We start from the raw sequence: 16,268 nt of genomic DNA, 5'->3' as shown, positions 1-16,268 counted from the left end.
TATTATAGAGTTACTAGTACTACTAGTATTTAGTAGTCGGAAATAGTTATTGAGAAATCTACAGAACTCTAACTTTAAGTATAAGGCATTAGAGTACTTATACTCCAATACCTACTTAGTTATAGGGTACAAGTTACATACAATAGTACGTAACTCTATCCTAGGATATAGCTCTATTAGGTAAAGCGTAATATTATAATAGGGCTTTTAGTTTATATATGTTTTTAAGTAGGTCCGTTGTCTTATTTTGTCTTATATCCTGTATTAGGCTAAGACTAATACTATAATATAAATAACATATTAAATAGTTATTATATTATAGTTAAAAATAGCTAATACTAGTACTATTAGTTAGTAATTACTAGTAGTAGTTAAGAGAATAGTAATTAGTATTTTAATTAATTAGCTTAAGTAATTAACTAATTATTATATATATAGGTTATATAGTAATAGTAAGTTAGCTAGTAGTAGTACTATTACTAATTACTCTAAATTATAGTATAAAGAAATAGTATATTAAATACTATATTTTAACTTAATATACTTACTTATACTTATAGTATATTATAGTATTTTTAGACTAATAGTAGTATAATTAGTAGTTACTACTGTTACGATGCTGACTAGCAGGAAGGCAGTATGTGCAAAGACTATAGAATTTTCGAACTAAGGAAGAAGAAAAGAGAAGGAAAACAGTGAGTGCGGGGAGGAAGGGGCCATATACATAGGTGGTCCGCGCATCACGTGATGAAGAGTGTAGGGTAGGCCAGAAGAAGAGTACGATATACGATATCGTCACAACTACTATTACAATACGGACTAGTAAGAAGGTAGTATATATAAAGACTATAGAATTTTCGAATTAAAAAGGAAGAAAAAAGAAAGAAAACAGTAAGTACAAGGAGGAAAAGGCTATATATATAGGTAGTCTGCATATTATATAATAAAGAGTATAGAGTAAACTAAAAAAAGAGTACAAGTAGTAGTACTATTATAATAGTATTCTATTTAGGTAGTCTTATAAAAATAAATTATAGTATTTTAATACCCCTTCTATTTAGCTAGTATAACTAATACTAAATAGGGATTCCTTAGAGACTTAGTAGGCTAAGATAGTAGTAAGAGCTTTAGTAAGGCTATTAGTAGGTATAACTTTAAGTAAGAAATTATATATAATAGAAAAATAGTATTTATTAAGACTATAAAATAGTATCAAAATAGTGCAGTAAAAGAGTATTAGAATATTAATAGGTCTGTAATAGAAAGGGCGGTCTTCGTACTATAAAGCGCGGTTGAATTCGAAGTTGTATAAAAGTACCTCGTCCCCTAGGGTGCCTGGTTCGCTGGGGAGCACTGGCTATCGGTGGTGAGGCGTAGCACGGGTAACTTTTCCTACCCAGGCGTTTTCTCTCCTTCAACCACCATTTCCATACGATACCCAGAGCTCATGCACTGGTACCAACAGAATGTTTCGCCTATATACTAGGCCACTTGTGTGTCCTCGTGTTCGTCAATCGGCTGGTATTAATCACAGGTTGAATGAAGAGTGCTAACATATTATTATTTCAGGTCGCTGCATCATGGACCGCAACGCGGATTCTAGCCACTTCGTACGTTCCCAGTATATTTATCAACAACTTGCTCCATGGCTTCAGGTTTAATTTTCAGATTTTCAACAGGCTTTCAGAAACCGCCACTCTTCCGAAGCGATTTTTGTCCACGGATGCTACTTCTGTGGCCGACTGCGAACACCAGCTGCGACGCCCACGATCCCTTCAAGCGCTCCATCTCAAGCCACTGAAGCGTGAGGCTGAATTTGGGATTCCTTCGTGCGACCTACAGCTACGTTCGTTCAGCATTCAGCCACTTGAGTTTTTCGCCGATTTCGCCCTCCGAGCCGCATACTACCTTGGCCTACCCTCGTATGGACCCGTGCCACTCCCACGAATTACCGAGCGATGGACTGTTCCGCGCAGTCATTTTATCTTTAAGAAATCACAGGAAAACTTTGAACGTGTTACGTTACGGCGTATGATTCAGATCAAAGATGGGAATCCAGAAACTGTGCAATTGTGGCTGGCCTATCTAAGGAAGCACCAATACTATGGCGTGGGAATGAAAGCTAACTTTTGGGAATTCAATGAGACGGATGCAGGTCATTCGCTCAATCTTTCCGAGAGCCAGGTGCAGGATCTTAGCTCATCTTGGGCTCACCTGGGGCAAATGAAAGACATTGGTAGGAGAGATTTGATGGAGGATCTGCTCAATACCCGTCGTGTCCAGGACGCTGCCGGGTTGAGGCAGCCACAGGCGCCGAACAAGTAAACACACTCGGTCAGCTCACGATATGCACATGTGCTCATATGATGATGATATCATGCACTGTGCTGTGCCAATTGATTGATCCCATGCATGAGCTAGGCTGGTTGAACGGAAGTAGAAAAAAACACCTACTTGGTTGAAGAGAAGCCTGCTGCGGCCACCTTGCGATTGTCTGTTGGAGACTCCCACACTCACTACCAACCCGTACATGCTGGGTTGCTGCACCCTGTACTCCGTTTCATGCATGTCATGGAGAATGGCATGTACTGTAGGATCCTGTATTATGCTGATGGAACGCCAACGGATATTCATGCTGCAATTGCAGCTACCAAGCGGTTGGTGGCCCAAAACATGACTGCCCCTCCCCCACCAAAGAAAGATACGTACCCAAGAAAGAAATTGATGAATTAAGATGCTTCACGTCGCTTCGCCTACTGTATCGCCCTTTGAACTCTCTGCGACTGAAGCCACCCTTACCTCGTAATTGCTCTCTGCTATCCCGTCCCCACGCAGACTCTACCATACGTGAGCAATGAGCATTTTCAGCTAGGAGACGAAGATGCAAACCCAGTTGCCCCAGTTTAGGCTTGACCAAGTGGAATCAGTTAGTATCCCAAACCTAAATACCTCATCCTGCTCAATGTAGTGATTATGGACCTAAAGCGAGGCCCTCTAGTTGATTCTCTCCCTATACCAGGGAAATCCACCAAATGTCATTGCCACATCCCAAGCTACGCTGTCCCAGTTTCAAAGCTCATCCCAAGCATGGGAAATGGTTCCTCAGCTTCTCGAACGGCCCGACAAGGAGGTCAGGTTTTTTGGTGTCCTCACTATCATCATCAAGCTTAACAATGAAAGGCAAGCGAACATCGGCCGCCCTCGGCCGAATCAATAGCTGAATTATAATGCAGTTCATCTCTCAGCGACGAAGAGGCTACCAAGCTTCTTGACCGCTTGGTCGGTTGGTATCTGACTCCACGCTGTGATTATGGCCCTCTTATATACAGAAAGCTATCTTCTGCCATTGCTACATTTTTTCTTCATTTCCATCAGCTCTGGCCGCGGTACATCCGCCACCTCATCATCTTTCTCTTGGAAAGAAAGCCGAACACCCCCCTCACCATCGACAACTCACAGGATGTATCCGATCAACTTGGCAGACTAGCACCGGAGGAACTCCAGGCAACACTCTGGGTAGTCACAGGTGTTATGGAAGATGTCGCCCGGGTCGATTTGAACGTCTCAAGCAAGTATGCTTTCCGTCTCATCATATCCAATCGTGTTTTTTCTCACCTTGGTAGCGCTGGACTCTATAATGTCATTCTGCAAAACGTTTCTGATGCAGCATCTTTGATGGCCGCTGCTCTCTCTACACAAACCCACGACGACGCCATACGGTGCATGCAGGTACGAGTCGCCTACCCCCCCCCCCCCCCCAAAGTAGTCCTCTACTGATGCAAGTCTTCTGCAGCCCTGGGTTGGGTTTGCTCAGCGAGTATCATCTCAAGACAACTATGTGGCAGGCTCCCTAAGGCCTCTAGTTGAGACCGTATTCTCAACGTTGACCGAAGACAAATTATTTAGTGCATCGGCAGAACTTCTTGTGGACATACTTTCCAACTACCCCTCCCTCATGGTCGAAGAACACTACGAGTATTTGGCGGATCTCTTTACAACAAACTGGGCGCAACAGCGCTACCAGAAGCTACTACAAGGCGACTTTGAGGTTGAGTCTATACAATTTGGGCAACTTCTGCTAGGCTTTGGTGAGGTCAAGATGGAGACACTCTTGCGCAAGGAGGATGGCCGAACCCAGCATGTCCTATTGATCTTGTGCGGCTTGCTTGCTGCAAAGGGTTATCCAGTGGCCAAGGACACGATATTCGTACCCACTGTCGAGTTTTGGTCGACTTTTGCACAGTCTGCGACCGATTCTGTCCTTGTTGATAATCAAGCCATGCCGAGCAAGATCGTGTCCGTCGTTTGGGATGCGGTCTCAAACGCGTGGCAGAAGATCGAGTACCCTCCGTCTGAAGAATTCCACCAGTGGGACTCCGCCGATCGTGTTGGCTTTGCCGATGCGAGAAAGGATGTGGTCGACTTACTACAGTCTGCATACACACTTGTTGGGCCAAGCCTGGTTACCACCTTTGTGAATCTGACACGAGAAGCAATGTCAAGTTCTGCCTGGCTGCGACTTGAGGCTGCTGCATTCTGCCTCGGCGGTCTAGCTGACTGTGGTCGTGATGATAACCAGTTTGACGATGGCCTGGCGCAGGTTTTCTTATCTCTCTCCTCCGTACTGCGCCGAACTATCCCCTCCCGGACGCGACAGACCTGTCTGTCACTCATTGAGCACTTCACAGATTATTTTGAAAGAAACGTCGCTGATCTTACTTCTGCCCTGCGACTCTTGTTTTCGTTGCTTCTTGAGAAGTCCATGGCGGCTTCCGCATCCAGATCAATTTTGCGACTGTGCTCAGCTTGTCGCCATCATCTATACCCACACATTCACGAGTTTTTGGACAAGTACAGCTTGATAACTTGCGGGGGTCACATTGATTGCATTTCTAGCGAAAAGGTCTTGAATGCAATTGCCTGCGTAGCGCAGGCGATCCCCGACCCCCTCCTGAAGCAGAGCGCTTGTGTCAAAATATTGGGTTTTGTTCAGAACGACGTACATCATGCTTGCGAGCTTGTTGCTTCCACAAACCCAGTCCAGCATCCCTGCTTGGGACTTCGTTGCCTTGACGGCAACATTAACGAGCAGCCAGGGTTTCACATTGGCCAGAGGGCGTTAAGGAGCCTTGTCGGTGTTGGCAAGGGCTTTAAGTCGCCTGCTGATGGCACAATAGACCTCAACGCCGGCAACAGCCAGCGGGGGGCGCAAGACGGTTTATATCAATTGGTGCACAGCCATATCATTCATGTGATACGTAAACTGGAGAGCATCTTTGGACAAAATCCCGAGACAATAGAGCTGATCAGTGGCGTTCTTCGCTGTGGATTCTCCGAGACCGAACCTGGCCCATTTGTTCTTGATCCAGATATGGTGGCCGGTTACCTTGCCAGTCACACTTCAGTCACGACAAGGATTGGTCTGCTTGTCGGCACAGCCTGCTCCTTTACAAGCTCGCTGCATTGCCGCCAGTTGCGAACCAGATTTGATTATTTTTCCAATTTGTTTCTTTGGGTTGTCGGGTTACTCAAAGAACTTCAAGGTATGGATGCTTCATAATGCGGTGCTTTGATTGCAGTAAATTGGCAGTTGCTGAACAAATGAAGATACTAAATCAGGACCAGAGTCCGACCCCGAACTTACGCAGAATGGCATCGAGTTTGCGACAACACTATTGACCACGGAACCAGTCACTATACTCCGCCCAGAGCTAGCGCTTGCGGTTGAGTATTTCATGCCGTTCACTCTACGAGTGCTTGATGGTAAAGAACCGTTGCCAAAGGGGGCTGCTGCGGATTTCTGGGTATGCCCAATTTCATTTTCACACTGCTGTTTCACCATGTTTCACATCTCACACAGTTTTGGTGATGAAGCTAACCAGCATGGAGTCTACATTTGTGAGCCTTGACAGCGATGACGAATCTTTGCAACAAGCCGTCAAAACCTCCATGAAAACCCTGGGACCGCCATTGGTCCTGAGTTTATCGAAAAATATTGGTGGCAACGCTTCAAGGAGTGAGCTGGACAAGCTCAGCGAACCCGTGAAGAAGTTGGTGATTCGCTATACCGGTGCAAAGGAGTGGCTCCAGTCTGGACTTGGACATCCATCATTCCCGAGTGATAAGATTAGCCCGGAACAGAAGGCTTTATTTGTGGAACGGGTTATTAGGTAAGTTGGTATTCTGGAACATGTTGATCCCGGATCTCTAGCTGACAAAGCAACTTAACAATGATAGTCTAAGGGGTCAGCGAGCCACGAACCAAGTGATTCGAGATTTCTGGCTCTTAGCTAGGGGTAGCAATTTCGCCTACATTACATAGATGGTGGTTACTTCACCTGCCTGGGACATGTCAAACCCGTAAAACGATGGAATAGGGCGGCAACTGACTGGTTGATAACTCATCCTTCATCTATAATTCCAATGCTACAAAATCATCCGAGCTAATGTGATCGCACATGACCAGGAAGTGATCCTTCGGCATTACAGACCAACGGCTGATCTGACGAGTTGCATCGTTTCCTCCGCATTTTGTCGTGCCCTTTGTGCTCCACTTGCCTCGATGTCATCGAGGTATGCGCTATCGCAGTTGAGCAGCTTGTGATACCGGGTTCGGATACCATCGAGACCCTGGACGATGGACTTGGCGACCATGGCCTTGAACTCGCGAGGGTGAGTTTCCCTATACTTTTCAGCGAGCTGCTGCGGACTCCGTTTCTGTGTGTCGAAGACAGACAGGATTTGAAGCAGGTTAGATACACCAGGCCTGGTGCTGACATCGTAGGAAATACTTGGAGCAGAGTCTGTTAGGGCTGATGCGACTTTAATCCGAATCTGCTCTGGCGTATCAGTAATGAGTATTCGCGACCGTTCACTGTTATGCGACTTGGACATCTTCGACCTCGGATCCGTGAGAGACATAATACGTTGCACCGGAGCTGCGATCTTGTGAGCAGCCGGACTAGTGGTATCGGGCACAGTTCATTGGGCATTGATGAGGTATCTATAACTCACGAGTGAGGGTTTCCGGGCGAACGAGATGTGGCGCGTATGCGTGATTAAAGTTGGTGGCGCATTCGCGGGCAAATTCAAGATGTTGATGCTGGTCATGCCCGACGGGAACGTGCGTGGCTCTGGGAAGTGTCAGTCGCCTAGGCGAAGGCCAATTGGTGACATTTCGGCTTTCAATACCTGTGGACCAGGATGTCGGCGGCTTGGAGTATAGGGTAAGATAGAAGACCTAGCTTCAGCTTGGACCCGACAAGCCGCTCTTCAACCCGGGTCGTTGGGGCGACGTTAAGCTTTTGCTGTTGTGTTGAATGAGCTTCAGTTATGCGTCCTGACCAACTCCTTCCTCTCTCACCTTCCATTGAGTCATCCTAGAAAGGTAGCCAACAGAGGCGGTACAGGCGAGAATCCACATGAGCTCCGAATGAGCAGAAACCTGATAGACGGTCAACGTGATGAGGGTGGTTTGTTTGGTTAGTCATGACAACTAACTGAGGATTGATAAAAGAGCATGCAGCGGTCCGGGTCGATGCCGAGGGCCAATAGTGCGGCAAGCGATTCTCTCTTGCATCGTTTGAGTTTCTCGGGGGGTTGAGGTGTAGTGATGGCATGGAGGTCGACAATAGAGTATATCAGCTTCGTATCAGGTTCTTCCTGTTGTTGAAGCTGAACCCATTGCCGGAGTGCACCAACATAATTTCCCAGATGAGGGACGCCTGTGGGTTGGATGCCCGAGAAAATGACTCGGGATTGAGAAAGGACTCTGCTTGCGGTAGCAATAGTGCGATGCATCAGGTCTCAGGCAGGAGTCGAGATGGTCGAATGAACTGAGGGGGGTGTATCAAGCCTGATGTCAACATTTCGTGCACAGGAACTTAGTACAGCTGACCTTCTGATCACATCTCCACCGACAGCCAGCCCGCCGCACGAAAACAGTATAGTTATATTTGAGTTTAAGGTATCCCCGTTAAACTATACTGGTTATTGATGATTTATGTGGGAAGTAGCTGTACGAGGAGATTGATAAGAATTTATTAAAGGTCTTAGAGTATAGTAAGAAACTAAACCCAAGTTTTTATTATAAGAAGATAACTCTAAGAGGAAATTATGCGCAGCAATGCCTCTCATTTCTCTATATAAGTATAAGTATTGGATATGGACTTGAGCTATAATAACTCCTTTTATTCAAAACTCCCTGGAAGAAAATTACTACAAATTCAATTAGCTACTAAAATTTTAAGTACAAAGAAGCACTAACTTATATATATATATAGTTATTAATATATAGTTTAAGGTTTCTATATAAAGTTATACAATGTGTTATGGAGTCGCTAGGCAACTGCTCTAGGAATCTCAATAATATCTATTAAAAGACTTCAAGAAGGGAAAACTCCTTATTGGTTAGGGTTTCTAGTTTATGTACACTCCCTATGGGTCCGTTGGCTCCCTCCATCTTATGTCCTATGTCAGGCTAAGCCCGATACTATAACATGATATTCTATAGTAAGTAACTTGTATAACGATATCGTATATTGTACTCTCTTCCTAGCCTACCCTATACTCTCTATTACGTAACGCGCGGACCGTCTGGGTATATAGGCCCTTCCTCTCCGCCCTTACTGTTTTCTGTCTCTTTTCTTCCTCCTTAGTTCGAAAATTCTACAGTCTTTGCGCATACTGCCTTCCTGCTAGTTAGCCTCGTAACAACTTGAATATATTATTTTAAATATAATTAAGATTAAGGTTTTAAGTTACATCCTAAATTTATATCTATAAGTAGTTGAGGTTATATGGAATTTTATTATTATGGAGTTCTTAAGCAATTATTCTATAAATAGTAATAATATCTTATTAAAGGAGTTATAAGAAGAAATACTACTTCTAGGTTGAAGTCTCCTTAATATAAAGAAGCCCTCCTATAGTTTGTAGTCTCCCTTGTCTTCTTAACTATTGTTTTCTTAGTCTTAGTTACTATTGTTTTCTTACTTGTCTTTATTATAATCAGGCGCTGCATAATACCAAATTATATATTTATATGTTTATAAACTATACACTTTTGTATACAATAGCATGTAATAATTTTAGAACTTTTAAAATGTAGTAAATACTATTTTAATAGATATTCTAATTGAGTATATCTATAACCCGGGCTATTTATTCATTTATTGTTTTATTGTAAAGTGCAGTACTTTATCATATATAATATAATGTACTCTATATAATACCAGTTACTAGTAGCTCTATAGCCAGCCCCTTGAGCAATTGATAAGATGGAATAATTATAGGATGTAGGAAGATATTTTTGGATCTACAAATAAGGCACAAGTGTAGTAATATTGCAAGCCCTAAAATTTACCCCGCATATATATACTCCATATCAAGCATTAATAGTAGTGATTAATTGAGCACAGGAAACAACACTCCAAGATCACTGCCCAACAGTCCAGGACCATTGAGTTAGTTTTCCACCACTGCTGCAACCCGGAAGGCTTCAATAGCAATATGGATCTCCGTAACAGGTTCGTTGCGCCCGCTGCATTGCTTCCTATGTCTGTAGCTATGCAATTCTAATACAACCTTCACGCAACTACACAGCCTCGGGAACCGTCTTCTCTTCGCAGTGCCCAAGAGTGAGCTATTATCCAATGCCAATACTGGTGTCACCACTCGCTAATTATGTTCTTCATTCCTCAGAGGGCCGGCTGAATCAAGCTGCACTGAATCTACTGGAAGGAGCCGATATCCAGTTCCGTCGCCAGCATCGCCTCGACATCGCATTGGTCAAGAACCATAATATTGCCCTCGTATTCCTACCGGCCGCTGATATACCTATATTTGTTGGCCAGGGCCGTGTTGATCTTGGCATCACCGGTTGGGATCAAGTTAAGGAATACAATGCCGCCGTTCATTACTCTGGCAGTACCCCCAAAAGCTCGGACATTAAGGCCTCAGGATGCAAGAAGCTTATGGAGCTAGGTTTCGGCGACTGTCGGCTCCAAGTCCAAGTCCCCGAAAAAGTTGGCAAAGAAGACGACAAGTATAATGCAGCTCAAACCAGTGACGATCTCGTCGGAAAGACCATTGGCACCAGCTTTCCAAACCTGGCCACCGAATTCTTCTGCAAGATCGAATCTGAGAAAACATCCAGCAATGTCCTACGAGAAAATATGACAACTAAGATTATTGAGCTGAGTGGCAGCGTTGAAGCAGCCTGTGCTTTGGGCGTAGCAGATGGCATTGTTGATCTCGTGGGTAGGTCGTCCCGGTTGATGATACAGCGCTTATGTGTTGAAATATATGTTGCCGTGTGGCTATTGACTGATGTTTTGCAGAGTCTGGCGAGACCATGCGAGCGGCAGGCCTTAAGGCTATCGGTACCGTGATCGACTCTACGGCGGTTCTGGTTCAGTCCCTTACTACGTCAGAACAAAAACTAATCAGTATGATCGCATCGCGAATCAAGGGTGTTATTGCAGCGCAGCAGTATGTCCTCTGCCAGTACAATATTGAGCGGACTAAACTTCCCAAGGCAACTTCAATCACACCCGGCAAAAGCGCCCCTACAGTTACTTCTCTTACGAAAGAGGGGTGGGTGGCGGTTAGCGCAATGGTCCCAAAGAAGGAAATTGCTACTGTTATGGATGAACTAGTATTTCTTGGTGCAACAGACATTATTGTTCTCGATATCCACAATACTCGAACGCAGGAGCAATAGCTTACTCAGGGTTGTACAAGCATATTTCCTAGCTAGTTCAGTAATACTACTACTACGAGCTTCACTTATTACTGAAATGCAAATAATACTGTTATGGTCTTGGGCTTTGCCCAATACTTTGCCCAAGTACAATGATTAGAAGAGTAGCAACGGCCCCTTATAAGCGTGGCTAATTGACAAAGTATTAGCTTTATCAATACGTACCCTTTGCTAGATGCAATAAGGGGGCACCGCATAGCGCAACGGCTAGTAGTATAGCTACTGCTTATACTCTAGTGGGGTCAGTCCATAATAAATAAAATAGTTTGTATATATATAATGTCATAATAAAAATTGGTTTTTTAATATTAAAGAATATATAAGGGTCAATAAATTTAATACAGTTTTTTTATATAGTGTATTATAATATTAGGCTTTGCCTAACGGAGCTATATCCTAGGATAAAGTTACGTACTAGGGCATATAACTCATACCCTATAACTAAGTAGGTATTAGAGTATAAGTTCTCTAATACCTTATAGAGTTAGAGCTCTATAGATTTCTTAATAACTATTTCTAACTACTTGTTATGATATTAGACTTTGCCTAATAGAGCTATGTCCTAGGATAGAGTTACGTACTACCGCACGTGACTCGTATCCTATGACTAAGCAGGCATTGGAGTATAAGTACTCTAATGCCTAGTACCTTGAGTTAGTATTCCGTAGATTTCTTAATAACTATTTCCGACCACTAGATACTGGAAGTACTAGTAACTCTATAACACTACTAGATACTAGTAATACTAGTAACTCTATAAAATTTAAGAAATCTCCCTTTATTCCAGTAAGCAATAAGCTATAGACTATTGAATAATAAATTAATAAAATAATAATATACTACCTAGTAAATAAAATATTACTGTTTTGGTATTGGGCTTAGCCCGATATAGGACACAAGATAGGGGGGCTAACGGACCTACTGGAGGAATGTATATAAACTAGATGTTATGGTATCGGGCTTAGCCCGATATAGGAGAACGGAGGGAACCAAGGGACCTACTAGGAGGAACGCATACAACTAGAAGCCCTAGTTGCTAAGTAGTTTTCCTATCCTTTAAGTCTTTTAATAAACATTATTGAGAGTCCTAGAGCAGTCGCCTAGCGACTCCGTAACACTAGAAGCCCTAACTGTTAAGTAGTTTTCCCTTATTTAAGTCTTTTTTGTAATAATATTGTATATTGTACTCTTTTTCTAGCCTACCCTATACTATTTATTATGTAATGCGCGGACTGTCTATATATATAGCCCCTTCCTCTCTGTACTTACTGTTTTCTTTCTCTTTTCTTCCTCCTTAATTCGAAACTTCTATAGTCTTTACATATACTGCCTTTCTGCTAGTTAGTATTGTAATATTTTTATTATAGAGTTACTAGTACTACTAGTATTTAGGGGTCGGAAATAGTTATTAAGAAATCTATAGAACTCTAATGCTATAGGGTTACTAGGTAACTGCTCTAGGGCTCTTAATAATATTTATTAAAAGACTTAAAGGAGGGAAAACTACTTAGTAACTAGGGCTTCTAGTTGTATGTGTTCTCCCTAGTGGGTCCCCTTAGTTCCCTCCGTTCCCCTATATCGGACTAAGCCCGATACTATAATATCTAACTCTATAAGGCATTAGAGTACTTATACTCTAATGCCTGCTTAGTTATAGGGTGCGAGTTACGTGCTATTGTACGTAACTCTATCCTAGGACATAGTTCTATTAGGTAAAGCCTAATATTATAACACTTTTAATAAATATTATTAAGAGTCCTAGAGCAATCGCCTAGCGACTCTATAATAAGTACTATTCTTACTTTAAGTACTCTTACTTTTAAACAGACATCTAATTTATAAGGCGCGCTATAGGCGTATAGGCCTTATAAGCGAATATTAAGTGCAGTATTATACTAAGTACGGATACTAGTGGATCTTTTAATAGTTTGGCTATTTGGTCTAATAATTAACTGGCTTATTATCTATATAGGTATACCTCCCTATATGTATTATGTAATTTGTTCTCTTCCCCTCTTTATAGTAGTCTTTATTATAAAGTCCAATAAATATATAACGCATAGATCGGTAGACAATAGTTAGGTAAGTAAGTAAGCCTTCTTTTAGAAATCGAGTAGTATTTAAGACTAAAGCTTAGCCCTTCTTAAGTTTTCGGGCTTACGTTCCTTTTGTAGCCGGAGCGTACCTTAGGCTACCCTACCTTCCTGTTTACCTGGGCTTTACCCGTACGTTCTTATTTACTTAGGCTTTACCCGTACGCCTAGCCTTATAATTATTCCCCCTCCTATAGGGACCGTTTCGGTACCGTTTCGGAGACTCCCCGGCTAGCGTTATTTAATCTAATTTAGGTAGACTTACTCTATACTTATTGTAATATTCCTACTATTAGTTTAGTTATCTTTTGCCTTTAGCTTATTAATCTTATTGCTATTGTATCTCTTGCACTTAATTATTATTACAGTACGCTTACCGATTAGCGCTACCTTAGGCCGTTAATTAGTTACCGTAGTGCTTATTGTATTTACACCCGTTACTATACCGTACCTAATATAGCCTTAGGTTTTAATACCCTAGGGATTTTAGCCTAAGGCTATTGCTTTAATATATATATCTTATTGTATTCCTATTAACTTCCTTTTTCTTTTCTTTTTCTTCTTTAAGACTACTACTATAATAATTTAATAGCTCTTTAGTAGTATTTAACAATAATAGTAATAGTAATAATAATAATAGTAATAATAATATCCTCTTAATACTCTGTATAACTCCTTCTTACAAGCGTTCTATACTAAGCGGGACTTTAGCCTCTCCTAGGACCAATAGCCCTAGTTACTAGTATAGGGAGGCCTAGCGTTAGTCTATATAGCGGAGGGCTCTTTTATAACTTTAGAATAAAATCCCCCTAGGTAAGTCCCCCCTTATATTCCCTTTTGCTAATAGGGCTAAGGCTAGGGCTTCCTTATATAATAATAATAGTAATATAGGTAGTATTAATAGTATACTAACTCCTTAATAGGTTAATAAAGGTAAGTAGCCTATAGTAGCCTTACGTTTCCCTTTACCCCCTTTTTACTTTTTCCTTAAGTTTATTTAGTTCCCCCCTTTCTTTTTACTTTTCCTTTCTCTTTCCCTTTTCCCTTTCCCCTTATTTAAGGAGTTAATAGGTAAAGCTAGGTTAGTAGCCTCTTACCTAAAATATAACCTACCTATAGGTAGTAGGAGTTCTACTATAGATAGGGTTAGTATAGTTAAGAGAGCTAGTCCTAGGGATAATACCGGTAAAGGTTAGGCTCTACTAAACAATATAGGTAAGGTTAAAGGTATAGGATTAATCTCTAAGGATAGCCCTCCTATAGGAGGAGCTAAGGAGCTAGTAACTCCCTATTAATATTAATCCTACGTTTAGGTATAACCCTTCTATAGTATTATAGTATAGAATTCTTACCTTTAGTATATAGTATATTTTTATACTATAATTACTACCTATAAGTAGTTTAAGCTAAAGGAGCCCTAGGTTTTTTTAACTAACTATACTTATCCTATAGTTCGGTCCTCCTACTACTAGTAGTACAATAAGTAGTATACTACCTACTCCTAAGTATATAGCTTTCGACTCCCTAAAATTAGCTTATATTTACTAACTCTTTTAAGTATAAGTAGTAGCGCTTATAGCTATAGATTGTAATAACCTAGTTATAGTTTATAACTATATTTATTACCTTTACTCCTAAAGGGTAAAAGTATTCCTAAAGGTAGGTAATATATTACTTTAGGGCGCTAATAGTAGTAATAATAATAATAATAGTAAGTACTTATTTCTTTTTTTACTTAAGGGATAGCGCTAACTTATTATTTTTACCTAATACTTAAGTAAGTCCTTTAATTTATCTAAGGAGTAGTATTAAAGGGAGTACTATCTTACTAATACTAAGTATATAAATAAAGTATATATTAAGTTAAAAGGAAGTCTCTATACTATCTTTTACTAATATACTTATTAGGCTAATTAGGCTACTTATTACTTTATAATAGACTTATATTATAAGATACTTATTAAGTAATTACCCCTCCTACCTTTTGGATTAATATATATTTCTATTATATTATAGGAATTATCCCTTAGGAGTTAGTTAATATTCTCCTTTTCTAGGCCGCTACCGACCTAACTACTTAAAAGGTAATATAGTATTTTAGTCTTTTAGCTAGAAACGCTAGGTATTTATTTTAGTAAATAGCTCTTATAATATATAAGCATAAGGTAACTACTATATTGCTAAATAAGGATTTTAATAATAAGGTTACCTAAGTAATTTTATTATCCTATTCTATTTTTAGTAATACTAATAGTTACTTTATTTTTATCCTATAAAAGTAACCCTATTATTAATAATAGGTTTATATATTTCCTTATATTTTAATTTCCTTTTCCCTTTATTTTATTATCTTTATTTTTAACTTAGTATAAATAGTAATAGCTTTATGTCTATAAGTAGTTTAGGGGTTCTTATTAGTATATTTTTTCTTTCTTTTACCTTAATACTCTTTTTATTCTTAAACTATTCTATAGTTTTCTTACTCCCCCTTTATATAAGTAGTAACTTATTACTAAGTTAATTAGTTCGGTTAGGAATTAGTATAAAATTAATAGGTTATTAGTAGGGTAATTATATTTATACCCTATATTTATTACTATACCCTTTTATTTAGTTTTTTATATAATTCCTTCCTTAGGCCTTTTCGTTAAAGGTAAGTTACTATTACTTTTAGTATATTTTCTATATTCTCTTTATATACTTACTAATTATATTCTACTGGTTAGCCCTTTTATTTTATAAGATATAGTTAGGCTCCCCCTAATTACTAATAGTTATATATTTCTTTAACTTTTTATTTACCCTCCTTATTTAATAGGTCTAAAAGTAGTATATTATTTATATTATTCCCTTCTTAGTTCCGCTCCTTCTAAGGTTTTAGTAAGCTAATATAAAATATATTATATAGGTATATATATTTATTAGGGAGCGCTAAGTAGTATACCTATCGGTTAATCTTTTCTAAAATCTAAAAGGGCCTAATATACTTTAGTATTAGTTTTTATTTCTCCCCTTTAAGGTTAATATTCTATATAAATAGTAGTATTAAGTTACCTATATTAAGGGATAAAGAATTATACCTATAGTTATAGTACTTTACCTATAACTTTATAGCTTTTCTTTAATACTCCTTTAGTTATTTCTTAATTTTTATTAGTTTTATTACTCTTACCTTTGCTTTTAGGACTACTACTATAAGCTTACTATTCTCCTTTTTAGTATAGAACTATAGGTAGTAACCTAATAGTACTTAGTTTAGGGAGTAACCTATAGTTATATTACCTATATTATTATAGGTAAATTAAGCTACTTATAGTAGGTTAGCTTAGTTAGATTAGTCCTAACTAATAAAGTATTATAAATAGTACTTTAATATTTAGTTTATTCTTTTAGTCTACCTATTAGTTTATAGG

At 39.9% G+C, this 16,268-nt stretch overlaps 4 protein-coding genes across 4 annotated transcripts; 3 read left to right on the top strand and 1 right to left on the bottom strand.

Annotated features, from left to right (window-relative positions):
• Positions 1-1,580: 1,580 nt before the first annotated feature.
• On the top strand, positions 1,581-2,325 carry DCS_07875 (tryptophanyl-tRNA synthetase; the record flags this gene model as incomplete). The annotated part of the gene is made up of 2 exons (XM_040805158.1): positions 1,581-1,610; positions 1,669-2,325. 2 exons carry the CDS (start codon positions 1,581-1,583, stop codon positions 2,323-2,325), a joined length of 687 nt encoding a protein of 228 aa, XP_040655262.1.
• Positions 2,326-3,531: 1,206 nt separating this feature from the next.
• On the top strand, positions 3,532-6,322 carry DCS_07874 (Armadillo-type fold protein; the record flags this gene model as incomplete). The annotated part of the gene is made up of 5 exons (XM_040805157.1): positions 3,532-3,729; positions 3,794-5,543; positions 5,626-5,804; positions 5,890-6,170; positions 6,238-6,322. 5 exons carry the CDS (start codon positions 3,532-3,534, stop codon positions 6,320-6,322), a joined length of 2,493 nt encoding a protein of 830 aa, XP_040655261.1.
• A 161-nt stretch (positions 6,323-6,483) lies between these two features.
• DCS_07873 (tryptophanyl-tRNA synthetase) lies at positions 6,484-7,800 on the bottom strand (the record flags this gene model as incomplete). Its single annotated transcript, XM_040805156.1, has 5 exons — positions 6,484-6,938; positions 7,015-7,133; positions 7,192-7,307; positions 7,364-7,444; positions 7,501-7,800. The coding sequence occupies 5 exons, from the start codon at positions 7,798-7,800 to the stop codon at positions 6,484-6,486; spliced, it is 1,071 nt and encodes a 356-aa protein (XP_040655260.1).
• A 1,710-nt stretch (positions 7,801-9,510) lies between these two features.
• On the top strand, positions 9,511-10,723 carry DCS_07872 (uncharacterized protein; the record flags this gene model as incomplete). Its single annotated transcript, XM_040805155.1, has 4 exons — positions 9,511-9,527; positions 9,604-9,638; positions 9,703-10,260; positions 10,341-10,723. 4 exons carry the CDS (start codon positions 9,511-9,513, stop codon positions 10,721-10,723), a joined length of 993 nt encoding a protein of 330 aa, XP_040655259.1.
• Between the last annotated feature and the right edge of the window lie 5,545 nt (positions 10,724-16,268).

Source organism: Drechmeria coniospora, chromosome 03 (assembly GCF_001625195.1).
Source record: "Drechmeria coniospora strain ARSEF 6962 chromosome 03, whole genome shotgun sequence".
Lineage (NCBI taxonomy): Eukaryota > Fungi > Ascomycota > Sordariomycetes > Hypocreales > Ophiocordycipitaceae > Drechmeria > Drechmeria coniospora.
The sequence above is the reverse complement of the archived record's forward strand: the minus strand, read 5'-3'. Positions and strand labels throughout refer to the sequence as shown.